Source organism: Cyprinus carpio, chromosome A1 (genome assembly GCF_018340385.1).
Source record: "Cyprinus carpio isolate SPL01 chromosome A1, ASM1834038v1, whole genome shotgun sequence".
NCBI classification, from domain to species: domain Eukaryota; kingdom Metazoa; phylum Chordata; class Actinopteri; order Cypriniformes; family Cyprinidae; genus Cyprinus; species Cyprinus carpio.
In genome coordinates, this window is record NC_056572.1 from 20,829,649 (window position 1) to 20,857,624 (window position 27,976).

General features: G+C 37.9%; 1 protein-coding gene across 1 annotated transcript; it reads left to right on the forward strand.

The window, feature by feature from the left end:
• On the forward strand, positions 1 to 27,976 carry LOC109070653 (pseudouridine-5'-phosphatase). Its single transcript, XM_042757396.1, has 4 exons — positions 1 to 242; positions 616 to 834; positions 988 to 1,217; positions 27,200 to 27,976. The coding sequence occupies exons 1-4, from the start codon at positions 188 to 190 to the stop codon at positions 27,374 to 27,376; spliced, it is 681 nt and encodes a 226-aa protein (XP_042613330.1). The 5' UTR covers positions 1 to 187; the 3' UTR covers positions 27,377 to 27,976.

Genomic DNA, 27,976 nt, shown 5'->3' on the forward strand with positions numbered 1-27,976 from the left:
TAGGCTACATGTTTTTTTTTAAGCATATGATTTTTTGACAACATTTAAATCTATAAAGTAAGATATGAACTGAATCTCTCTGAATTTGAAGTTGTTGATCCATTTGAGTGTAACTTCGATTGTCCAGCAGTTTTCACGACGCTGTCTCTCCTGAGTCAACTAAGTTCCGTGTAGTATCGCTTAAAACATGTCTTATAAACCAGTAACACACGTGCTTTTTGATATGGATGGATTATTATTAGGTGGGTGAGAATCCTGTTAAAATAAACGAGATGTTAAATCAACTCAGCGCTTGTCTTTCTGTTTGCATGCGGCAGAATTAGAAAGTCACACCGTCTTCATCAGTCTGTTTCTGATAGTTTCAATGATTGCTATTTATTTTTATTTTTTATTGTTATTATTTAGCTTTTTCGTTCCCCCATTTTAGTGGCAAGCGTTCATCTTTACATCAAAAATATTTAAAAAATGTATATTTTATACAATTTGCAAGTGTCACCCACTCTTCTTAAGCATCTAGTAATACTCATCAGTTTCTGAATTTATATGTCAATGTCCGTCCCATCGGTTTACACTGTATTACTGTATGTTTTTATTTGTACTGTATATCTCTTGCAGACACAGAGAGGTTGTACACAGTGGCATTCCAGGAAGTCTGTGACAGGTTCAATAAGCAGTATACCTGGGAAGTGAAGTCCTCTGTGATGGGCAAGAAAGCTCTGGAGGCAGCCAGGATCATAAGAGACAAAATTGATCTCCCCATGACCCCCGAAGAGCTCCTGGAGGAGACCAGAAAAATTCAAGAGCGATTATTTCCCACAGCCTCTCTTTTGCCAGGTAATGTAGGTGTAGGTGAATGTAGGTGAAGGAGGGACTCAATGAAGCATCTAGGCCACACGTTTGCCTCAAAGTCATCAAAGGAGCTGGTTGAAGTTTAGCTCACACTGCTTACTTATTAATTTAAGTGACCATTTTTCAATGTCTTTTCAGGTGTAGAAAAGCTCGTCAAGCATCTACACAAGCATGACATTCCTATTGCTGTTGGCACAAGCTCAGCAGGTCTAACCTTTGAGATGAAGACCAGCCGTCATAAAGTGTTCTTCAGCCTCTTCAGTCACATTGTACTTGGAGATGATCCTGAAGTAAAGAATGGCAAGCCACACCCTGACATTTTTGTGGTTTGTGCCAAAAGATTCTCTCCCCCAGCCAACCCTGAACAGGTAGGGGTGAAGTTACATTTCTTTTCTATTCTATTCTATTCTATTCTATTCTATTCTATTCTATTCTATTCTATTCTATTCTATTCTATTCTAGTCTAGTTTTGCCAGCCAGCAGAGTGAAGCTTCCAGCTATTAGTGAGTTTGCATGTTGGCTGCCGCCACTTATTGACCGTACATAATCAAGTACAAACAGTAGCTGCTGTTGAAAAGGTAATTCCTTAGCAAGAGTAGATTTGTACATCGAGAGCATACTTAAACAGTTTGCTGGCATCCTGAAGTATAATGATATTCATAATGCTGAAGACAATTTCTTATTATCACAGTTAAAATGGTTGTTTTAAAATGAAGTGTGGTAACCACAAAACAGTGCCTTTTTATTATTATTTGATGAATAGAAAGTTTGAAGAACAGTTATTTCAAACAGTCATTATACACCACTCATTCAAAAGTTTAATTTCTTTCAAAAGATTTTCCTCTATTAAACAAGGGCACAATCAATTGACCAAAAGTTATAGTAAAGAAATTTATGTTACAAAAGATTTCTTTTTTTGAACATTTTGAAAAAACAAAACACAAAAAAACAACAAGTACCACGAAAATATTAAAGTGCCCCTATTATGCCTTTTCGACTATTGCCTTTCATGCAATGTGTCATGTAACTGTATGTGAACATAAACTATCTGCAAAGCTGTGACGCCGACAGTGCATGATAGATAAAGTTATTATCTGTCAAAAAAAAGAGTCTATTTGCAATTGCTGAAACGAGTCGTCAGTAATTGGAATCTTATTGTGTTACGGCTCTACGTCACGAAGTAACACATTTGCATAATGTCCACCCACGTTTTAGGTTACACACTTGCTGCCCACAAACACAGTAAAGTTTCTATGTGGTTAACATCATTTCGAGAAGACTGTTTCCTACGCTGTGAGAGAAAATTTGTTTGATCACATTTCATAATTACCACAAACTTGTCAACACTTGACACTTACCACTGAGAGATGTCCTGCTCCAGTCGTGCTTGTGAATCAGTCTCTTGTCAATCAACTATTCAACCGTTTCACCATCAGAATCCGGCTCGAGTTGGTAAGCTTCAATCCATACAATCTTTTCTATGTATTGACAAGTCTCCAGGGCTGTCATTCCATCATGGCAATGGCCGTTTCGTTTCCGACACGCGCTGTACACGGTAGACCAATCCAGAGCTATAGAGAGATCTCTCTACGGCTCTGGACCAATCACAAAGGACAGCGCCATCTGACCAATCACAGCAGTGAGGGCTCACGGAAAGGAGGGGTTTAGAGAGACTGATTCTTTGAACTGCTTCGCACGAGTCGTTTATGAATCATTTAGATATGAGGTAAAATTCAATCTATTTTCTGAGAAAATATTTTTTTGACCTTGCATGCATGCAAACCTGTTTTAGGAGACTCATAAAACAATATTATCAACCTTAAAAATGGCAAAATAGGGGCACTTTAAAGAGCACAACTGATTTCAGCATTGATAATAAAATATTTATTGTGTAGCAAACAGCATATCATACTGATTTCTGAAAGATTGACTGGCATCACTGGAATAAATTACTTTTTAAACAATTATTTTAATTTGTATTAATATTGTACATTTTTACTGTATTTGTTTGTTTGTTTGTTTGATTGATTGATTATATTACTGTTGGTTTTGATCAATTTAATGAGTCCTTTTTGAATAACAGTATCAATTTCTTGTACTAGTGATCCAAAAATTTTAGAACAACACAAGAGATACCACACAATATATTGCTTTCATAAACTACAAAGAAGTTAATATGGGTAATTTGGGTATAATGTAAAATAGTTCCAAAATCAACCACTTGATGTGGCCACTTGACCAAACAAATCAGAGGATTAACTGTTGCATAACATAATATATTTTAAATTAATTAGTAAAGTTGTCAACCTTTGATGACCTTTGTTTGACATCACCCCAAGCTGTTTAAACAGTTGTGTATTCTAAACATAATCAAAACAAAATCAAACCCATTTACACTTCCAACATTTCCATTTTTTTTTTTGTGTGTGTGTGTGTGTGTGTGAGTGTGTGTGTGTGTGTGATATGAAAGAATTAGCAACCATTTCCCCCATATATACTAAAGTGTTGCGAATGTGTGAACACTACAGACCTGAAAGTTTGAGTTATCTGTTTCACATGCCTTTTAGTTGGCAGTATTAAAATGCAAATGATAGTGCCACTAATTCCTTCAGAAATCTGTATGGTGAGATGAACTGTTTAAAACTGTTGTCTGTTCGGTAAGTGGCAAGCTGCTCATTTTCTTCTTTAATTGCCTTAAATGATGCTTGCTAGCAAAGTTAGCAGGAAATAATCAATCACAAATGGGGATTACCAAGATGCATGTTTCATTTTATACTGCCACAAAACTCTTAAATGGTAAAAAAAATAAATAAATAAATAAGCACAGAAAAAAGGGAAGAGAGTGCCAGGAAGGTGATATGGGACTATGAATTGACTTGTTTCTTTTGTCCTTGAGGAACTGATATTTGCTCCTTCTGGATTTTGTTCTGTTCTTGGATCAACTTCCTCTGGCACAATAATACCCATAATAAAGGAGAGAATGAGGACCCAAGCTCAAAATGGAAAACACAGAGGGCATATAGGGCTATTTATGTCTTAAAGCATCTGCCCGTTTATATTTTATATATATATTATATATATATATATATCTATATATACACACACACACACACACACACACACACTCACACAAAAAAAAAAATATATATATGTGTGTGTGTGTGTGTGTGTGGAGATCCCTGGTGAGTAAACGATGGAATATTTTTCATTTATGGGTGAACAATGACTTTAATGATGAAAGGCTATCGACTGCTGTTGGATTTTCATCTCTTCGGTTTTAGAGATTCAAGAAGCAAGCTTAAGAATTTATAGATCATTTTCACAAGAGGGTTTATTTATGTAGCACAAGTTACCTGAGAACTCAAGTAAGTGACACCAATGATCGATCTTAAAAACAATGATCAGCCATTATCGTGTGTTACAGCCCTGCCCCTTGTTTTTTTGAGTGTTCTATAGTGAGAATTTTAAGGGTAGTGACTCCTCCTTGGTGGGCGGGACTGCTATACTGAGAATAGGCAGCACCTGTGGCACCCTATTTAGTAGCTTTTAACCTAATTCAAAAATTCAGCAACAGGCTACAGCTAAACTAGTGTGTCAAAACAAAGTTAATTTTTAGCTTTGGGCTTATAGCATAATTGTACACTCTTTCATTCGAATGAAGTGTTCTCTAGCACTGGACATGGTATAGCATGTTACAGCAACAGTGCTTAACAGTCTGGAAAGGCTCACAGGATATGTTCTTCAGTGCATCTGAATGAAACACTTGAGGGTCTTAAGACTAGGTCTTTAAAATAGCTGTTATTTAAAGTAAATAATGGCAATATGGTTACTTTCAAGTGACCGTATTAACTACGTAATACTTGTAACGACATGTAACTTATGGATCTATGGTCAAGGCAGTGCTGCTTTTTAAAAAACTCTATGGTTTAGCCCACAGCTTACTTAAAAAAACAAAAAAACAAAAACAAAACAAATTCTGGTTAGATGGCACACACAGACAATAAAATCCATGGATTATATTTTCTGCACCATCATTGAACATGCTGTAGCAAATTAGCTCAAAAGGGAAACAATTACTATTAATTATGATTAATTACAATTATTTATATGAGCTGCCAGTAGTAACTGTAGCAGAATTAAATTTCCATCTACTAATCTGTTCGTCCAGCGAACATTTAGTGTAATTTCATATCAACTCTATTTTTGTGGCCACAGAAAACAACCCTCTTACAGTAGCCTAATAGTGCATTAGAGTATGTAGCAAGGATCAAAAATATAAAGGGACATTATTCACAAGTAGGATCAGAAACTCATGTAATTTTTGCACAAAATTTTTATTAACTAAACACTAACATACATAACCAATGTAAACAACAAAACATACAATCACTCATACATGGGGAAAGGGCAAATGAGACTTGGAATATAACCGTCAGGAAAACCAGAGAATGAAGCTATGAAATGAGTCAGTTAACCACCTGAGTAAAACCATCAGCACTGTTTATAACAGGGTCTATAGCTTATACTAAAGCTCTGTTTCGTTTAGTTGAATGTACAATATTTGCATTGCCTTGGTCGTTGACAAGTGTCCAGATGCAGTCTCTGATGAAAGTCTTGATGATTTCAAGGTTTTGGACTTGAGATCACGTTCTTCCGGGCTTGAAGAGTGATTAATTCCAAAGATGTCCTGACTCGATGGTGATTGGGAGTTTATTCCCAGTGGAAAGTGAAGAAGAGCTAAGAGAGACATCAGCTGAGATCCTAAGATCTTTGGTGAATGGAAAGTGAAGGCAAGGACCTGGCACGAACTTAGGGTGTCCTTAGAAGACTAGCACAGCATCCCCATCTTCTCAGAATCGAATAGACCCGCAGACTAAAGGTCTATATGTTAGAGCCCACCTAACATATAGAACTGTGTTAGAACCCACACCCACACCAGCTCAGGCTCCCCACACAGGTAGCAATCAGAAGATTAAGCAGAAGACCCGGGCGGAACTGTGCATGATCCCTTTAAAGTCTGAGACAAGATGTCTCAAGAGTCAAGTCAAGTCAAGAGGCATTTATTTGTCATTTGCATAGTTAACACTGGGAAAAAACTGGGCATTGAAATGCTTGTGACGAGGCTCAGACATACAGTGACAATAACAAGACATAAAAGACATAGACGTACGTGTAGAGCACTGATATTTTTAAGTGACTTCAGTGCCCATAGGCAGAAAAGACATGGACAGAGCATTACAGAATATACAAATAAGTGGCAGTAACAGATACAATAAAGGTAGACAGTGTTTAAATGTTCTAAGTATTCATAAGTAGTTCTGAGGCACTAATATGATTATTTGGGTAGAGCGGTGTCTAATATTATATTAAAAATATTAAAAAGTGGCAGTGCAGGTACAATAAAAGTAAACATAAGAGCAGCATGTATTCCGGTTTTAGATGAAGGATAGCTGGTTGTTAAGCAGTCTGATGGCTTGAAGATAGAAGCTGTTCTTCAGTCTGGTTGTCTGTAATCAGATGGATCGTAAGCGTTTGCCTGATGGCAGTGTGGCAAACAGGTGATGAGCAGGGTGAGTGTGGTCCTTGATGATGCTGCGAGCCTTTCTCAAGCAGCGAGTCTGATAGATATCCTGTAAGGCTGGGAGTTAATGTCCAGTGATGAGCTCTGCAGTTCTCACCACTCGCTGAAGAGCTTTGCGGTTGAAAGAAGAGCAGTTGCTGTACCATACAGTGATGCAGCCGGTCAGGATGCTCTCTATAGTGCAGCGGTAGAAATTGGACATGATGTTGGAGGAGATGCCAAACCTCTTTAGTCTCCGCAGGAAGTAGAGACGCTGACGGGCTGTTCTCACTATGGTCTCTGAGTGTAGGCTCCAGGAAAGATCCTCAGAGATGTGAATGCCAAGGAACTTGTAGCTCTTAACTGTCTCTGCTATCTCTCCATTGATGTGAATGGGAACGTGACCCTCTCTCTGTGACTTCCTGTAGTCCACGATCATCTCCTTGGTCTTGCTGACGTTTAGAGAGATTGTTATCAGCACACCATGCTGTGAGTGCATTAACCTCACGATAGGCTTGTCCAATGAGAAAGGCTGAATTTCCTAGCAGGATGTTGGAAATACTGGGGGGTTTTATGACCCTTTGTCTGAGAGCACGGTAATTTGCATATGGAACTGGATTGGATGTTGATATGCAAACTATTAAAGATTCTTAGAACACTAACATGTTGCATAGGTATACATGTATTATATACAGTCCAGTGTTTCCCACAGCCTTACACTCTATTTGTGGCAGCACTCCCCCGCCCCCATATATACATATATATGCAAATTAATTTTCTGCCAGCAGGAGGCGCTTTAAGAGTTGGAGAGATAGAGGTTTCTCCGGTAAAGGCTGTAAAGCAGCGGTGAGCTTACAAATGCTGCCTTATCAAGCATTACATGCAAGATGAAATGAAAATGAAATCGAAATTTTTCTAAATACAGTAGGTTTCCTTCTGAAATACAGTGATATAAAAACACCTGCACTGGTTTTTGATTTTGAAATGTGCAGTGCTCATGTTTATTCAGTGAAGTCAAAGCCTTTTGGAAAATCTATTTGTGGCGGTCAGTTTAGATATGAAATGAATCAATGTGTTGGAAAAACCCCACACACATTCAAAAAATTTTTCACAGAAAAAAAAATTTTGTTTTAAAACACTCCAAAATCATATTTAAAAAAACAGTTAAAAACATAACAAAATTTAAAAAATTTTTATATTGGCAAAAAATATAATAAGTCAATATTTACAGTGTTGACCCTTGTTTTTCATAACCTCTGCAATTCGCTCTGGCTTCACTTCAAGGATGCTTCACTGTTGGCACATTACAGGACTCATGGTAGCGTTCAGCTTTTTTTCCCAAACAATTGATTCTCCAGATGTCCCAAACAGTCAGATGGGAGCTTCATCAGAGAAAATAACTTTGCACCAGTCTTCTGCTGTCCAATCCTTGTACTTCCTGCTGAATTTCAGTCTGTCCTTGACGGTTTTCTTGGCCCTTCTTGACATCAGGCCGTTGTCCAAAAGTCTTCGCCTCTCTGTGTGTGCAGATGCTCTCACACCAACCTGCTGCCATTCCTGAGCAAGCTCTGCACTGCTGCTGACACGATTCCGTAGCACAATATAGCACAATGGCCGAGATACAACTATTTGAAAATCCGGGATCTGAGTGTGCAAAAAAATCAAAATATTGAGAAAATCGCCTTTTAAAGTTGTCCAAATGAAGTTCTTAGCAATGAATATTACTAATCAAAATTTAAGTTTTGATATATTTACAGTAGGAAATTTACAAAATATCTTCATGGAACATGATCTTTACTTAATATCCCAATGTTTTTCAATTTTGACCCATACAATGTATTTTTGGCTATTGCTACAAATATACCCCAGAGACTTAAGACTGGTTTTGTGGTCCAGGGTCACATTTAGTCATTCTCATGTCATTCCAAACCTGCATGACATTCTTTTATGGAACACAGGTCCTTAGGACCTTAGGACTGAATGCTTCATTTGCTTGAACAACGTGAAGATGAGGAAATGATATTTTTTTTTTTTTTTTTTTTTTTTTTTTTTTTTTTTTTTTGAGAGTAGAATATTGAGAATTCTTTTTTTTTTTTTTTTTTTTTTTGAGTGTCAGGAGAATTTGATGTAGCTTCATATTCTTAAAAAGCAATAAACCAACAGGCTCCACTGGGATGACCAACTGGTTAATATTTTGTACCATTTTCTAATTGATGTGATTGTTTTACTTTATTATTTAGGGAACTCTTCAGAGTTTGTTCACAATGAACACTAAAGGGTTTGTTAATTCTATAAAATTCTTAAATTGAAAAATCATTTACTAACTGTGGGAGTTGATTCACAGGTAGAGGCCAATTGTAAGGCAATTGTGTCCTTGTTAGCACAGGTGTTTTTCATGTGTAATCTCAGAACTCCTGCCACACAGAGACTGGATACTTAAGCAAACTGAATTAATTCTTATTTATTTATTTATTTATTTATTTATTTATTTATTTATGTTTTTTAACATGCTGCAATCTTATGGGTAAATAGTTCATTTTGTGTTAAGCACACACTCATTGCATATCAGCCCTTTGTATACTTAATCCCATGATGAATGCTAACAGCCATTTATATATGTATTCCCATGATAAATACTAATTTAGGTAGTTCTTTATAGTAACAGTTGTATGCTGGCCAATTAATATGTGCTGATTTTAAACTGCTGCACATTCTGCTGCGCAGTAACATGCCTTTTTACTTTGTGCGTGTTATCTGTTGTAGCCACAAAGTTTAGAATAGTTAGTACCAGGGCTTGTATTTGATTGAATGAGCGATGTTCAAAAAGTCCTGATATTTGTCCGCACTGCACTTTTCACTGTTTGCATCTCTCCGTTTGTCTGTCTTTGTGCCATTCCAGACAGACTGTATATTGTTATGCCAGTAGGTAATAATTAATCATTTGCTGAATAATTCATTCAACCATTTATAAAAAAAAAAAAAGTCTTGGTTACGTACGTAACCCTCGTTCCCTTATGGAGGGAACGGAGATGTTATGTTGAACAACATATGGGGTCTCACTTGGGAGGCCAAACCTCTTTGAGTTTAAGAGAAAATGTCAATGAAACTTGGCTAGTGGATTTTGCATGCTGATCCTCTCCTCGTGCCTACGGGTATATAAGGCGACAGCGTGGAACCACTCATTCAGGTTTTACGCTGAGGAGCTGAGAACGTGTCCCGGCAACAGCGAATAGTTCAAGGCTGTGGCATGGGGACATAACATCTCCATTCCCTCCATCATGGAACGAGGGTTTTGTATGTAACCGAGACGTTCCCTATTTGTCGGTCACTACGAGTTATGTCGGATGACATATGGGGTCCATGGACAATGCCACAACCTGAACACGTCACAACCCTGTGGCACTGCAATTGTCGACAAGCCGCGGCATGTCACAAAAGATACGCTAAGGTCGTAACCTTCCCAAAGCCCCAGCGCAAATTCATAGACCTTGGTACCGAAGGGGACCAAAAGAATGATTACATTGCTGTTGGAGAAGGCCATGCTGCTGTTCCGTCCACAAAAAAAATTTTTGGAAGGGATTTCAACCTTCAGTGAAAGATTGCTTCAAATCTTTTCTATTTGTTCTTTTAGCTAGGCAAAACGATGGGGAACCGAGCCTAGGAAAAGGTCGCTACGTAGACCACATCCTGCCCGTAGGGAGGTGACGTGGAGATATTGATATGGACCAGGTTACGCCAACCGGGGAACTCTACTGGGAGAAAAAAGGCGCTCACATCTCCGTGTGAAGGGGAATGGCACAGCAAGCATGACACAGAGTCAGTTCCTCCCCGCCAATTACCTGTTACCCAACACATGGGAAGAAACCGGCTCTACACAAAGGTTGTAAAACCTCACGAAGAAGTTAGGTGTCGCCCAGCCCGCAGCTCGACTTATGTCTGCCAGAGAGGCGCCATATGCCAACGCATAGCAGAAGGCAACACTCTGTGTGGAGTGAGCCCTCACCCCCAGGGGGCATGGCTCGCCTTGGGAATGGTACGCCAAGGCGATGGCATCCACTGTCCAGTGGGCCAATCTCTGCTTGGAGACAGCCTTCCCTTTCTGCTGACCCCCAAAGCAGACCAGGAGCTGCACAGAGCTTCTGAAGCTCCGGGTGTGGTCCACGAATATACGAAGCATTCTTACAGGACACAGCAACGCCAAGGCTGGATCTGCCTCCTCCTGATGCAGTGCTTGCAGGATCACCACCTGGTCCCGGAAGGGAGTAGTGGGAACCTTGGGCATGTATCCAGGCCAGGGTCTCAGAACAACGTGAGAGTAGGCCGGCCTAAACACAAGGCACTCTTCATTTTCCGAAAATGCTTGGAGGTCACCATCCCTCTTAATGGAAGCGCGATCAGGAGCACTGTCTTGAGAGACAGGAACTTCAGCTCAACCGAATCAAGCAGCTCAAAGGGACCCCTCTGAAGTCCAGCCAGAACAATAGAGAGGTCCCAGGAGGGCATCACGGGTGTCCTAGGAGGATTTAACCTTCTGGCACCCCTCAGGATCCTAGCGATCAAGTCATGATTCCCCAGGGACCTGCCGCCCACTGCATCGTGATGGGCTGCAATGGCAGCCACATACACTTTCAAGGTGGAGGGTGACAGCCTACGATCCAACTTTTCTTGCAGGAAAGAAAGCATGTGGGAAGATGAGTGTGAAGCAAAAAGATCTACCTGGGCTTCTCCGAATCGACTCCAGATCAGCTGGACCGTCTGGGGATGGAGTCACCATTCCCCGGGGAAAGTGAGCTGTCGTGAGAGTGCGTCGGCTGCACGATTGAGCTCCCCCGGAATGTGGACAGCGTGCAGCAACTTGAGCCGCATCTGACTATAGAGGAGGAGATGGCGGGCGATTTAAGACATGCAACGTGATTGTAGACCGCACTGTCAGTTGATGTATGAAACAGCTGCAGTGTTGTCCGTGCGGACCAACACATGCTTGTCTAGCAACAGTGGCCTATTGAGGTCCTATACAGGACCCTGAAGCTGCCTGCCCAGTGCACGTCGCGCCCCAGTCCGTGTTGGAGGTATCTGTCGTGACAACAACATGCTGGGACACTTGTTCTAGGGGCACCCCGGCCTGTAGAAAGGCAAGGTCCAACCAGGGGCTCAATAGGCGGCGACACATCAGTGTGATGGTGACACGATGTGTACCATGGCGCCATGCCCATCTCGGGACTCGGGATTGTAACCAGTGCTGAAGTGGTCTCATATGAAGCAATCCGAGCGGCGTGACTGCAGCTGCAGATGCCATATGCCCCAGGAGCCTCTGAAAATGTTTCAGTGATACCACTGTCCTGCCTCTGAAGGAAGGCAGTTCAGCACCGACTGGGCACGCTCTTTGGTGAGACGTGTCGAGTCATACTTACCGAGTCTTACTCTATACCGAGATAAGAGATTCTCTAGATTCAAGTCAAAAGCCACCGCTTTTCTCGGGTACGATGAAGTAAGGGCTGTAAAACCCGCTCCTCATCTCGGCCGGAGGGACTGGCTCGATTGCATCCTTCGCCAACAGGACAGAAATCTCCTCGCACAAGACAGAGGTGTCCCGGACTGCCACCGAAGTCTTAAGAACACCATTGAACTTGGGAGGTCACCAGTCGAACCGTCTGAATGAGCCAACACGACAGGTTGGGCAGCTCAAGCCACGCCCCCAAGCTCCATACAAGTGGCACCAAAGGGACAGTCAACGTACCTGCAGTGGTGCAGCGATGGGGATTTGTCTTGGATGGCCCTGAAAGCATCACGTTCTGAGTCATCACAGCAAACACTCCCCGTGTTCCTGGAGGAACTGGCCAGAGACGCACAGAGAGGTGTTGCATCTCCAAACCGCAACCTCTTGGCCACTGGAGAAAGGGGGTGTTGTGGGTGAAAATGAGGAGGCAGTACGTCGCTCATTGTCAAGCCATGAGCCTTGCAACTCGGAGGAAAGGGAAATTGCTCTTTTATTGAAAATGCGGGTACCGCTAGCCATTCGACCAGCGACGGAACAGAAAGAAAAGAAAACTGAAGATTCTCCACCCGGCCCTCCTCCGGGGGAAGGAGTGGCGCTGTCTCTGCCAGCTCCTGAAGAGCAGTCTCCCACATCTCTGAGTTGCCCGTGTCTGGGCCGCTTTGTCGTCGTCTTAGAGGATTTTGCGGCCGGATGTGACACGGGGGGCGCCGCTAATGTAAAAAAGCTCAAATTTCATTTGATTATATTTTATAAGATTAATTCAGTTGTTAGTTTAATTCATTCATTTGATTACCACTGTTTTTGATGAGGAATTTGTATTAAATCATAAAACACAGAATACAGAATAATTAAAACAGAAACACAAATTCTGAAAAAATAAAATAAATAATAATAATAATAATCAGGGCATAATAAGGCACTCTTATTAAAAAATAATCAAAATGACAGATTTCATAGGACCCTGCATATTATACCTTTCCTCCCCCATCAAAAATGGCTCCAGATTGCTTGAGAAATCCCAGTTAAGTATTTAAGCTTTGTATCAATCATTGCATTTCTCATCCTCCTCTGTTAGAAGAGCTCCATCAGTCTTAGATCAGCTTAGTTGGGTTATTAATATTAGCAGCTGTATAGCCTTAAATAGGCCATTGTGTGATTTTCCAGAACACATGGAGGTGATAATGTCTAGCATGTCGCCCCTTCTTGGAACTTTTTTGAAAGGTCCATGGTCCAGTCAGCTGCATGGGTCTTAAATTGTAATTATGAGTGTATTCGTACAAGGAAAGCGCATTAATTCACTTGTTTATATGTTTTTTGTTTTGTTTTTATTGCGGTTCGCTTTCAAACTGCCCTGTTTGCAAGTGAACCAGAAATTGTAAACAAATCCACATGTGTGCCAAGGTCATCCATGCTAATCATGGAGATTTTTCGTAGTACAATTTTTATTCTTTAATGATTTGGTGTTATCAGATACTAACGCAATATGAAGAAACCTATGAGCACCATATGAGACAATGTCATACGATGTTGTAATTAGGCATAAGACTTGCAGAAAATAAAATCTATAGATATAAAATATTTAACCCTTTAAACAGTACGGTCCCACATATGTGATTTTTATTTCCGTGCCCCTGGGAGTATAGTCCCAACATATGGGATTTAGTATGTTCTGTGTTGTCGCATAACTGCCAAATTCAAACTGCGTTTTCGCGCGTTGGCTGGCGCTGAGCCAGAGACAGACGTGCACTGCTCTTGTCATATTATGAATTCATGTGCTGTAAATCCAATTGACAGGACTCTATGAACTGCAGTGCGAACAAACATGGCGGCGCCCATCTCACATTACAGATCACGATCAAAATCATTTAGAAGGGTTTTTAAACAACAAAACACACTCATTTACACATATTTGTGAATCGGAATATCAGATTGTTCATGACATGGTATGCAAGTTTGTGAATATTTTTAATAAAAGAGGAAAAACAAAATAAAAGTGATCCATCTGTCATACAGTGTTTTCGTGGCTGCGGTGTCACGTGACAAGCCTGACGCATCGCCATGGAAACAGTAAGGGGAAACGTTCTAAAATAAAACAGTCAACTTAAAAGAACTCACTCTTGGCGGACCGCTAGAATATTTTAAACTCACCACTGAAAAGGTTAAAGCGCATCACAATGTTAGTTGAAACATTTAACCTAGATAAATGTGCGCTATTAGGCGCATATCCAATCGTTTGTGCGGAGAGTGGAAGCTGAAGCACTTCAGGACATCAGTGGAAACAAACACAATTTTTTATCATAAAGTTAAGAATAATACATTGTTCAGAACTGTAAAGGGTCTATTTTATTTGTGTGCCCTTACAATATCAACAAAATGTTATGCTTTTGTAAAATAAAGAAAACAAACAGGATGTTTCAAAAATGAAAAGAAAATCAGCGAATATTTTCCTTACATACATGATGAACATATCTATAGAAAGCTTTAAATTACTACAAAATAAAATGATTGAAAACCAAAACAAGAACTCTTTCATTATGTAATCCAAGATGCATTTCTTTCTAAAAGGCGTGTCCAATGATGAGATGGCGAGTCAGGACCATCAATTTCATCTTTGCGACACTGACTCAAAAAACACTAGTTAATAAATAATTCAAATATCTCCTTATTATTTCTCACCAACATATACATGGTAACTTTTGCAGCAATCTTTAGTCTATTTAGAGTGCTCACTTCATGATGGTGTGCGCTGTGGTCATGAAAACTTATTATTTGCATGCATTTTTAAGCATTGTGGTTTAAAAACAAGTGATTGAAACACAGAACAGCACTAGATGTGCAAGCTGTCTGTTTCTGAGCATGATTTCTGCAATTGGGTAAGATCAAGGTTGGGTTATATTCACACCTTAAACGAACCGTACCAGAGTTCATTTGGAAGCGGACTGAGACCACCCCTTCAGCTGGGTCTCGTTACGGTTGTTTGGTCCACAACCGAGTGTGATTGCTGTATTCACACCTGCCAAAAAGAACTTGAGTTCGATTTAATTGAGCCAAACAAGACAGGTGTGAATACACCCTAAGACCTGCATCTTTCCTGATAAGATATGAAAGTGGTGCTAAGAGGGAATCAACAGAGTGATCAAGGGAATAACAAATGATGCCGCGTCATGTGCCTGTCTTGATGTGAACTGTGCGCTCCTATGTTCGACCTGTTTGTGTGTGTGTAAAAGAAAGAGAGCAGATGAAACAACAGTGAAAGAAGAGGGGCATTCAGAATGAGGAAGTATCCAAGAGACTGATAAAAAAGTACAAAAAAAGAGGGAAGGAGATTGGCCGTTCAGCACTTTGCATGTGGGCACCATAAATTTATTGCGCTTTTCAAAATGGCTGAAAAAAAAGAAAAAAATAAGACAGAACAGTCTTCTGTTTCTCTTTGTCTCTGTTTCTCTCTATTTCCATATCCCTGTGAGCACTTTATATTAAAGGGATCCCCAAAAAATAAAAATTTGTCATCATTTACAGCAAAGCGAAGAGGATGGCTAGATGTTTATACTACTTTTTATATAATAAAAGAGACTGATGACCAGGGTTTGTCAAGCTTCAAAAAATCCCTATGACTAGTTTGCTACACTTTAAGAAAGGTCTTTTTCTTGCCAAAGATGGAATAGTTATTTTTAGGAATCTTAAGAATTTTAAAAAGTTTCTGTATCAAATAAAATTTTGAATATATGAAATCATAGTGAAAATCAGTGAATCATGAATTGAATGTTTTTGCACTCAACCCAGAGATTCACACCCGTATTTTATTATTTTATTTTATTAACTTGAAGTATAGCACATGAGCCTTATGGACTGCATTTATGGTAATTTTTGAGACTTGACAGCTCCTGTTTACCTTTCCCTCTGACTGTATGGAAAAGAGCAGCATGAACATTCTGCCAAGATCATACTGGTTTTAAGTGAAATGAGGGCGAGTAAAGTTTTTACATTTTTGAATGAACTACCCTTGTACTTCTTTTAATATGCATTTATAAGACAGTTGATTAATTGCGTGCCATGTATTTTCACACTAGATGAGATGTCCTTGTCGCAAAGCGAAAATGTTTGAGAAGAAATGCCAGACTTGCACCTCTTTGTTAAGGCAACTGCTGGTGCTAATGTAGCTGTCATTTCAGGAGGTCAGCGGTTCAGGGTTGCTCTTGAATTATCTTTCAACCTTTACAACCTGTGGAAAGACATTGAAATTCAAAGAACTAGCATCATTATTTTGTGGTTTCATTACACGTGTAAGCTTACAAAGGTGAAAACCCTCTGAGACATTCTACTGATTTAAAACATTATATCTGTGATCAAAGCTCAAGGGCATAGCAGGTAACAAAAGTTACCAGAACCAAACCAATGTGATCCATGTCATTTCAGAATGTTGACATCTGAGAGAACGTCTGGGTATCAATGAGAAAAAAAAATATATATATTCCAAGCATGGATGTCTCCATCACCCTGCACCAGAATACTCTCAATAATGTATGTGGGTTCCTGCTCTTCAAAGGGAATCTCAGATCAAAAATTAATCCCTCTCCATTGTGCATGCACTGGCCTTGGACATGGTCAATATATGGTTTTCCTTTAAAAAAAAAAAAAAATCCCTAATTTTGCTTTGGTGTTTAAATATTTTTGTGATATGTCTCAAGCACATAGAAACACATGTATTTCTCATAGCAAGAAGATCAGGCCCAAGTATCACCAAACCATAAGGGCCATTAATCAGCTCAACCTTTTTAAGTCCATGCTAGCTAAGAGCAGATTAGCATTAGACGAGGAATTTAAAGGCAACTTTCTGATCTCCATCCATTGCATGCACGTGGTGATGTGAGGAAGGCCAGCATGACATGAATACTGAGTAGTCTTTCCAGAGGCATGGAAGCCATCTCATGCATATGAGTAATGTATGTATGCCCAGTCATCTGTCTCCATTGTGACCAGAGGCAAGGAAGTGGACCACCTCTTTCTGGAAGAGTCAGGCATTTTGCATCCCACAGTGCTGAGCAGTGCAGTGAAGGGAGTGGAGCTTTATAAAAGGTGGGTTCAGTCCCATGGCTTAGATTAATGAAACATAGAGGAACTGAAGTTCATGTTTTTGTGTGATCACGAGGGAAGTCGCATTTTTGCCGTCATCTATCATAATGACAAAGAAAGAGTGGAGTGATCCAGCATATTTGAGATCGAGCAGGACAAAAGATGTGAGAAAATGTGAGCTTTAGGAAGAACAAAATCCAATGGTCACAGAATCTTGTTGGATTCAATTTGTGCATTTGCCAGTGGTGTGAGGTACTAGAGACCTAGGATCCCCATAGTTTAAAAACTGACTAGTTGGTGGGTTGTCTCAATGACTAGTCAATGAGTCTTAATGAAGCCCTATATAATTGGCTTGATTTTAGGTTCATCTATCCCCAGTTGAACATATTTCTTTGGGAACATTTGCATAAGTCGCATTCTTGCATGAAATGGTTAAACAGGTGCAGTGGAACACTCATAAGGAAATACTCAAAACAATGCAAGATGTGGCTGTACCAGTAGAGCTTTCAAGAGGTTGAATTTCAAGAAACAGCAGGGTTGCCATGTTTTCACAACAAAACCCACCCAATTGCTACTCAAAACTAGCCCAATCATGTAAAATTTGCATTCCAGTGGCTGAATATCACGTTATTGGGGTCACTTCAACCCGCAGACATGAAAAACATCCCGCGACAACATTGTTAAAGTATAGTCGGACTTGGCAACACTGAGAAACAGGCAACGGGTACAGTTGATAGCTAGACAACAGCATACAACGGCAGTAAGGTGTTAGACATGAGAGACTTGTTTGCAAACAATAGAGTCAGAGTTGTAAATACCGCTATTAACTGTACGTTTATTGAAACCTTGTGATGTCAAAGAGACTGATAAGGCAGTTTTTCAGTCTTTCATGCCAGACTGTACAATAAATTGTAACCAAGATATCAAGCCATTTAATGTTGACAAATTTGGTTACACAGATGAGAAGCACTGTGACAAAAAAGGAGAAAAAAATAAATAAATAAATTGCAGATAGTAAAGCATGTGCAATCTATATTGATATTTCTGTATATCTATTAACTTTATTCAAGCACCAAAAAGACAAATGTATTATTAAAAATACATAGTGTGCAATCTACCAGCCTAAGGTGAAATCAATATTTTCAATAACAACGATTTAGGACAGATATGATGTAGTTTATTGGAATATGTATGTGGAGCCAGTGTGTGTATAGAAAACCTTGTGTCGAGATTCATCAATTCATTTAATTTGTAAGGTCACATGAGCAGTAAGAATTTTTCTTTACATTACCAGAAATTTTCCAGAGGCTAAAATTTATTTGCAAAGACCAATAATTTTCCCCTACTACAATATAAGTATTTACTTCCACAGAAATTAGTCCTAGAATGCAAAATCATGGCCTATATCATACAGTGTGCTTAATGTAGGTTAAAATAGTAAATGTGTGATCAACTAGTTAGTTGTAGCATGACTACCACTATGATCCATCCTTATAAAAATTATGTCTATTTTTTTTTTTTTTTTTTTTTTTTTTTTTGGTAAGTTAAATTTAAATATTGTTGAGGTAGGAATAGAAACAAACTGTGTGATGTAGCCTATTGTACACATTCCAAATTATGTTTACAGAGAAATTTTGGCTTGCTTAAGTCAGTAATACAACATTTTTGTGTGTGTGTGTGTTTAGTTTTTTATGTCTCTGTGCAAGACTGATACTGAAATCTTCCCTAACCAAGCAGTGCTTCACAATCCGTCTTAGCACTTTATCAACCCACAGCTTTGTGAAGAATGGAGACTGTACCGAGTTCAAGCCCTCATGAAGAGTGTGAGTGGGCTGAAGAAGTGGAGTGTGTGTGATTTTATTGAGGAGCTTTGCCATATCGATCACCCGCCCAAGATCCTCTGAAGAACATGCCAACTGGGTGTTGAGAAATGCAATTTAAGATTGGACCATATATATCATCCAACGACGGGCCCCAATTGTTCGCTGAATCCTTTGAAATATGTAGAGATATGTCCATGGAGAAATTAAGTAAGCCCTTTTTGAATAGAATTTGTCATCAAGCACAGAACTTGTGAAAGTCTTTTTAAACTGTCGTCTATAAAAACAAAAATGCTGACCAAGATGCCTTTCCGACCTCTGAGGGTTCTATTAAAAATGATTTTTCATATTTGGTAACAGGCTATTTGAGGCAAAGGCAGTGAGTGAAGATTGCATTTATCCTGTGATGTTTTACAGCGAAACAGTAGCAATGGTGTTTTGGTCATCTTGACCAAATAAAGTGCTCTGTGTCAAGCGTGGGTGTTATCAGTCTGCTTTCTCTCCATTACACGACATCTGGGTTTGGGCCAGCCACAGGCCCACTTATCATTTTGAAAATGCTGTCAGGAATCTGTCTCTACAGAACTTTAACAACCTTGTTTACTGGCACATATATTCACACACCCATAGTCACGTGGCATGTGTATAGTCACTTATATGACTCACATGTTTATCCACTTGATGATGAGGACACGCTTCCCTCTCCTGTTGATGTCATCTCTTGTCATGTCTGAATTTTGGCTTCATATCAGAGCAGATGGACTCAGGCTAATGACCACAGTCTTATGAAACTGGCACCAGGCCATTAAATCATGGTTACTTGTCGTGTGTTGTTTAGCATGACACTTGGACACACTACAGTGTAGCAACTTTTCCATGTGGTTAAAATATTATTTGTTTTCTTGATGGACTGATTCAAGATGCAACATTTTTTTTTTCTTTTTCTTTTTTCTTGAATCACATTCAGTTTGCACAAAAAAAAAAAAAAAAAAATGAAATTATGACTTATTTTGCTAATGGACTAGTTTCATCAGAAGTATGCCGGTTCTGAGTGCTAGGTTGTGGAAGATGCAGCATACTACAGCAATTTGGTGCAATTAACAGAGAGTGTACAACATCAGTCCACTGTGATCTTTAGGCATGTTTACACTAAAGAGAATCATGACAGTGACTTTAAATACTCAGTAAGTAAAACTGGAGTGTGGGTGGTTAAAGATAAAAGTATTTGGTTGAATAGTCATGTTTTTGTTGTTGCTGTTACATGAAATCTCTGAGGGAACAAGAAGAGGTTCCCCTGTCAATTATTAACAGACTTGTGGGGACTTATGCTAACACATTCCTTTGGGGCTGCTTCATGCAGTGCACATAGGACCTGTGTTGTGTTGCATGCTTCCTTTTGTTAAATCTTACAAGAGTAAGGCTTTATATAGTCTGTCAGTTTAATTTCAGTCCACTTTGTGTGTTAGCTTGTGCATATGTGCATAACACATCAGCGATGCATCTTCCCTAAATAACACGTGATGTTAGTCACTCTGATGTTGCTTAGCTGAGATGGTCATCTGGCCCTTGACATTTGGAGAGTAGATCACTCTGATGTTCTTTGCATCATTCTAGCTTAGCTGAGTGTGGCATGGTCAGATTATCTTAGCAATTTTTTTTTTTTTTTTTTGCTATCTGTGGGAGGTAACTGTTATTAGCAATAAGATTTTTTTTTTCAACATTTGTTGTGAAAGAACCCCTCACAGTTTTTCCCCATCAGTGCCTATTACTTTAATACCTCTTTGTGATGGTGCGTATAATGTCAACTCGCATTTAACATTACGAGATATGAGTTGGCCGGCATGTGCTGAGAGAGATCCAACAGCATAGTCCAACAGGTGTTTTCAGGTCATTGTCTTTGATGTTTTAGTGACTTTTTTTTTTCTTTTTTTTTTTTTCTGTCATACAACAGAAGACAGCATTGCATCCAAAATAAATGTTTGTTTATTAATTTATTTTTGCATGGTGATCTGTTTAAATCCTGATTTATTTTATGTTTCTGTGTTCATGTTGATGTTGTTAAGCTTGCAATAATAATACTACTACTACTACTAATACTAATAAAAACTCTCCAGTGTTCTTCTGTTGAAAATTTAGAACTGATGCCCCCTTCCTCCTGCCAACAAAAATGAATCACTTCTGCACAAATCACATACATCACATATTTTACAAATTAAAACAGTAGCAATTAAAAAGTTACAATTAAAAATAAATTGTAGCACTGATTATAGTTTACTTGCAAAAATCTTAGCTACAACTTTAACACTGAAGGTAAAAAAATGTTTTTGGTAGGTGACAAATATGCAGTATTTTATTTTATTTTTTTATAAAATTATTTTAAGAAAAAAAAAATCAAATATAAGGGATCACTAACTTTTTCAAATCTTTCACTTTTTATTTTTTTAATTTTTACTGAACTGTACAGTAAACTTGTCCTGTGGTGTGACACCAAAAAAAAAAAATGAGTATTACATTAAAGTATTTTTATTTAATTTTATATATGCCAAATAAGAAAGGAAGTTAAAATTTGATACAGACAATATCAACATATTTTTTAAATCAAAAAATAATTTTCTTCAACATAATTCAGTCTTTCAGTCAATCAGTATGTTACTGAAGGTCTTCTAAAGCCTCCCCACTGCACGGCACAGCTAAATATGATTGATATTTAAACTATATACATTAAGATGTAAAATGATTTTTTTGTTAAGTACATGGCTGTTCTTTTTATGGTGTCATTTCGATTCTATTTACTTTCTGTGTTCTCTTAAGATCTCCTCCCTTCAGTGTGGATCTCTGTTAATTTTCTCTCTATATTTTTTGTCTTCTCTCTCTCATTCATTTCTCTCCCTCAATTATTTCTGTCTCAGTAACAAAGTATCACGTTATACTTATTTTCATGACTTTATAACAGTAAAGTGTTATGCAAAAACATCAGGAAATATATTGATGTAATTATTGCATTTAAGAACAGTTGAAAATGGTAAAAAAAAAAGGAGTTAAACAAAACTTAATTATTTAAAATGCTTCTTAAAAAGACCTTGTCCTCTCGTGTGACATCTTTGTCCAGTACAGTACAGTACAGGTGTCACACCAAAGGATGTTTCAGATCTTTCGTGTCAGTTAATGACCTTGCTATTCCTAGCCAACCTGTCAGCAGTTAGCAAGAGACATTTGCATAATTTTCTGTGATTATGTAGTTTAACATAGAGTTTTAAATTAAAAACTATAATTTAGGGGTGTCGCACCAAAGGACAACAAAACATAACACTTTTATAGTGGTTCCAAAAAAGTTAAATATTTGAACAATTCTGAGACAAAAACTTCTGTTTACATATCATGGGCTTCACAGGGGACTTCAGTAACATGACCATAGCCACAAGAAGGAAAGCCTGCAACCTTTAGCCAAAAAAGCATAACGGCTAAAACTAAAGCTTCTGCTTTGGCAGTACGTGGGGAAGGAGACCATAGGCGTTTTTTCTTTTTTTTTTTTTTTGGAATGGATGTCAATGGAGGAGAGGCTTCACTACGCTGAATAAACAGCCTTTTAGAGGAAACAGCTTATCATTTAATGAATCAACAGTCTATCAGCTAATCTTCAACATGTTTTACACTAAACAGGACTTCTGGATTGAATTATTTTTAGTTTACACCGAGAAAAAAAAAAAAAAAAGCCATTTTATAAGAGAAGTCACTGACTTTTTGCTACAGGTGGGATTCAGTTTGTAAAATTATGCATGAGGTATTTATTAAAATTTTTATGCTTTTCTTTTTTGATTCATAAAAGATGTAATTATATTCATTTTTATCTTGTGTGACAGTGAAAATGCCATGTCATGTCAACAACCCTGTTGTTTTTGTTTTTACAAAGATGCGTAATCATAACACTGCACTGCATCATATTTGTTGAATCAAATCCAATTTTTGTTTCTTACAAATTTTGAGGCACCATTAAAAAAAATAATAAATAATAATATTTTTTTTTTGCTCAAGCGTGTCAAACTTTACCACACAATTAATGTGCATTTTGTTGCATTTTTGCTTTTGATTCCTATCTTCTTCTGAGCCAGATTACAACTGTTAGTACAACTCAAATGTATGACAAATTATGCTTTATCACTTTTATCCCACAAATTATCACTTTTCCCACTCCTTTGCAGATTGTAAGTTAAATGACACATTTTTAATACTTGTTTTTGTAATTAAAACCAAAACTTTTAACATTGGACTGGTTTTGTTATTTTGATAAGGGGATTAAAGAGGATGCATACAGTATATAATTTGAAGCTTCATTCAAAAAGCTCTATTCGTATTTTGTAAAAAAAAAAAAAAAAAAAAATATTTGTTTGACTGAATCATTAAAAACAACAGCACGATTAAAGCAATGTGTTCATAATTGGACTGCAGATAATACAGTTTTTGGTGTAGTCAGCGAGGACAATGCAACAGAAGCTTGTGTTGACTAGTTATTGTCAGTGCATGTTACATATATAAAAATAACTATATGTTTTTGCTCAGCTCTGCTCCTGAATCGCTCTGCAGCAAATGCTAGTAGACAGATCTTTGGAGGTGTATGACAAATGATGGAAAGGCTGTGTCATGGATGGCTTTATTCTTTCTGTTTTATTTTTTATTTTTTGTCAAGCATTCTATCTTTCATTGATTTGCTCATAATTCAAAGTGTTTGTTTTTTCTTCTGTTGATGCAATATGTAGGCCTAAAAGCAGGATTTAAAATAAAAAAGGGAACAAAGGCTACCATTTAACATTCTCCGATGTTCTGAGGTGAGAAACAAATCTGACTGTAAAATGCTGATTCACTCTCTTAATTAGAGGTGTTTGAGACAGTCATCTCAGCCTCTCATCCCCAGCTGTCTGCTCAAGTGACGTGTGAATCTTAAGCCTTCTCATACACTAGCTATGACTAATTACTGAATCTCTCTTGTGTTAGATGTCCTGGACCGTTTCTAATCCAACAAGATGCTCCACTTCAAATTGCTGACAGAGAAAATGCCAGCATTTGCGCTACGCTTAGCTTTTGTCCTCAAGCTTTTTTATTTCCTTTATGTTCACAAAAATGCGTGCCTTAGTAATTATGGGTCATTTGCTGGGCTCTTTGTGTAATTAGAAGTTTTAATTGTGCCCCCGGTACAAGGGAATTAGCAATAAGCTTTACTCTCCAAAGTCAGCTGCATGCTTCCGCTGGTCTTTGTGAGGCACTTCCACTCATCGTGCAACTGGCTTTGTAACATCAGTCAATTACAACCATTCATGGAAACTCAAGTGCCTTTTTTATTATTTGTTCCTGTGATGAGTGGATGAAAATGTGGAATCTTTGTTCCTGAGAGTCAATTATATATACAGGTTGGCTCCTAGGCAAACATTCTGACTCTGAGGCCTTTTATGAATCTAGATAGACCAACAAGTAGGAGATTCAGACATTTTGAGATCGCATAACATGCCTATTTGGTCGAATGCACACTCCCCCTTGTTCCAAGATCTACTGAAAGCTATATCAATGGATGATGCATATTTGTGTTGGTAAGAAAATATTGTTTATTTAATAATTCTGCAGTTTTGCGTACATCTCATTTGCTTCATTGGACAGTTTGGTTTCTAAAAATGTTTTTTTTTTTTTTTATATATATATATATATATATATATATATATATATATATATATATATAAAGAAAAAAAAAAAAAAACCTATTGTAACGCTTGTAAGCTTGAAAGATATTTGAGCATGATGTTTTATTTACCTGTAATTACTTAAAGATAGATCAATGCATGTCTTTTTCAGGATTATTGTATATGTAGTGTATATTTGATTTTCATTTTGTCATTTTGTTTAATGATTGCATGAAAACACATAGCAAGCCATGCAAAACCAAGTGACAGAACAGAAAACCAACAGGAGTGCTCATTCGTCTGATAACCACAACGACTATTCAGAAAAACTATACCAAATTCCAGCACCAATGTAATATCAACTAACGAAATTAAATCTCCTGCTCAAGAATTGGAAAAGCTTTATTGAATGCAAGACAATCCTGTTCCAAGCTGTGTCAGATTGTAGTCAAACAGAGTGAAAGGATGATGTTTTGTGTGGTGTACAGTTTTGACATTGTGTGCTAAAATTTGGAAACCTTCTGCCCACTATGTGCTTCATTGAACTTGATTTTGGGTGGTTTTGTTGAACTTGAATGCTATGAATGAATGACTGAGAGAAGCAAAGGAAGAGAGCTAGATCAAGAGACAGATTACCTGACATTTAAACTTCTAAAATGCATTTGACAGCAGCTATCAAACCCTTAACAAATCATTGAAGAAATGTTATTCAAACCATAACCCTGATATCTGCCTGTATAAAATTGCCTGTAGAAGAGCTAGATAGTAATTTTTAGTCAATGATATGCATGTCAAAATATGGCTCTGTATTATCTTTTATCTACTACCAAGTAGTAGGCCTACGTTTTGTACTATTGCATTTGAAATATCGGATTTTGCCATCTCCTGCTTTTGGATATTCTCTTTACATTGTTAGTCAGTATTAGTGTTGTGAAAAAGTACCAGTACTTCAGTACCAAGTCAATACTTAAATTTTAAAAATGTATCAGCCCTTCCGCAGTATTAGTAATGCCGAGTACTAGGGTTGGGTACCGTTCACTTTTTAACCGGTAATTCTGAAATTCGGTACCGGTACCCAACATTACTTTTTTTTTTTTTTGGTACTTTACTCTCTATGTAATAAAAACATTTATTTCAATGAAAAAAAAAAAAAATGTCCAAACCTCTTAATTTCAACATTTTTATTTATTTATTTATAAATATTACACATTAGACAAAACTATTAAACAGTAGACAATATTAAAACGGAAAACCATCTTTTTGTGTTTTAATATTCACAGACACTAGTTCATATCGTGATTCGAATTAAGTGGCAGACCTACTTTTGATTTATTTGTCTAAAAATGTATGAATTGCGTAGCATTCCATGCTATAGAGTAAATTACGTTTTTATAAATGGACTCCGTGATCCCTTCCACATTTTAGCAGAAACCATATGGCCCTAGAAATGTAATCAAACTTCAGAACATTTCGGCTTGCCCTGTGTGTTGTTTGAACGAGTTGCAGTGGTGACATCACATCACAGGGTCTCTCTTTCTCTCTTTGTATCGTATGCGCCCAGATGCGTTCTCAGGTCCCGAAATTTGACACCGACTGATTTAACGTGAATAGGTACTAGGTAGTACCGACGCAATTCAGTTCAGTACCCTTAAAAGTACTGTGTTTGGTGCCCAGCCGTACAGAGCCCAGCCTGCTTTCAGATGTTCCCAGATTTATGTGAGTGCTCTGTGAAGGGCATCAAAGGTTTCTATCATAGACTGTAGAAAAAGATGGACAACATGTTTCCACTTTCCACTGCAGAAAGTGATGCCAAAATGTCATCATACACTGTTTTTTTTTTTTTTTAAAGCTTAAGTCTGTGCAGTAGTGATCGTAGGCCAGAGGCATGGTATCTGTGTACCACCCAAACTCCCGCTGACCCAAAACGACCCAATCACAAGCACACAAACATGACACCACATTAATAAGGGGGTTTTCAATTCATTTTCGAGTAAAATAAAGCCTCTGGTAAACATAACTTGAAGATATTTTGACATTTTGTTCTACAACGTAAACTCCACACACTCACCTAAACCATCTTTCTAGTAACTTATTAGAAACATATGTTTTCAAAAATAAACATAACTCTGTGCACTCGCAGATTTAGTTTAGCTTTAATCAACAACATATAAATATAAATATTCAATATGCAGTATAGACAGATTTTTTTACAATTTATTTATTTTTTTGCAATGCTGCTAAGTACACACTGCAAAGTTTTGGGTGTGATGACCGATTTCAGGACTGAATCTGAAATAGTGATGTTTGACATTGTGATAACCATAACATCAGAGGGGTCAAAATAGATCTGTGCATTAAGTCAGTGCAAGTACAATAGACCTGCCACGATTCTGTAATTATTTTATTACTTTCATTTTATCTTTTTAATGCAGTGTTTCCATAATTGAACAATATTTGAAAGCTACATGCACATTTTTTAACATATTATTTACCAATTATTAACAGCATTGATAATTAACTAATTGTATTTATTTTATATTTTTACAATAAAATAGTTACAATAGTTTTTGCTATGGTACCAAAAATGGTACCAGGAAGTGTGGAATTTTACTAGTATTGGTACAGTCTACTAAAGTTTTGGTACCATGACAACACTAGTCAGTACATTGAGTTCTATGAGCATTTATGCATTTATGTTTTAATTGATTAGTCTGTTTTGATTCTGCCTTCGCAGTGCCTGGTTTTTGAAGATGCTCCAAATGGGGTAAAGGCGGGTCTGGAAGCTGGAATGCAGGTGGTGATGATCCCAGATGATAACCTGGACCGTAGCCTTACCCAAGAGGCTACATTGCTGCTTAGAAGCATGGAAGAGTTCAGACCAGAACTTTTCGGTCTCCCAGCCTACCCATAAAGGCAGTAATCAGCACAGCGATTTAAATTCCAATACGCTGTAAATTTTTTAAAAATGAAATCATGCTGCAGTGTAGCTCCTGCAATCAAAAACAGGAGAAACTAATCTTAACCAATATTTCTGTCAGACATGGATTTGCTGTTCAGGGAGTCAACAGAATGCTGATTGTTTCACAACTCTGGATCTCTTTCCTTTGACCACCCGAATAACACTGAAACAAATTTTGATTATGCCGCTCAATTAGCCTCAATCGAACCATTAAGCCATATTGACATTTTGCATTTCAACCAATTACAGGGTGTAAGTTTTCTTTCTTTCTTTCTTTCTTTCTTTCTTTCTTTTTTAAATCTAAATGCAGATGTCTTGAGTGTTAATGTTTGTGTCTTTGTGTAAATCTCTAATTCGGTGCAGCTTTCAAGCTCACAAATTTCTTGTTTCTTGTCATGGTTTAAATTTACAGTAAGGGATGGTTTACCAATCCCGTTCTCCAGCCATGTTTTCTATTAGCATAACCTTTCCTCTTTCCAGAGGTCTATTAAAATACCAAAGAGATTTTTGAGTTTGAACCATGTGGCGTAATCCAATAAAAGGGATCCGAGA

Bases quoted from the DNA above. Each gene is read 5' to 3' on its own strand.
- LOC109070653 (XM_042757396.1), top strand. From the start codon at position 188: ATGTCTTATAAACCAGTAACACACGTGCTTTTTGATATGGATGGATTA. The intron at 835-987 runs GTAATGTAGGTG...ATGTCTTTTCAG, and splicing joins CACAGCCTCTCTTTTGCCAG to GTGTAGAAAAGCTCGTCAAG. The intron at 1,218-27,199 runs GTAGGGGTGAAG...CTGCCTTCGCAG, and splicing joins CCCCAGCCAACCCTGAACAG to TGCCTGGTTTTTGAAGATGC.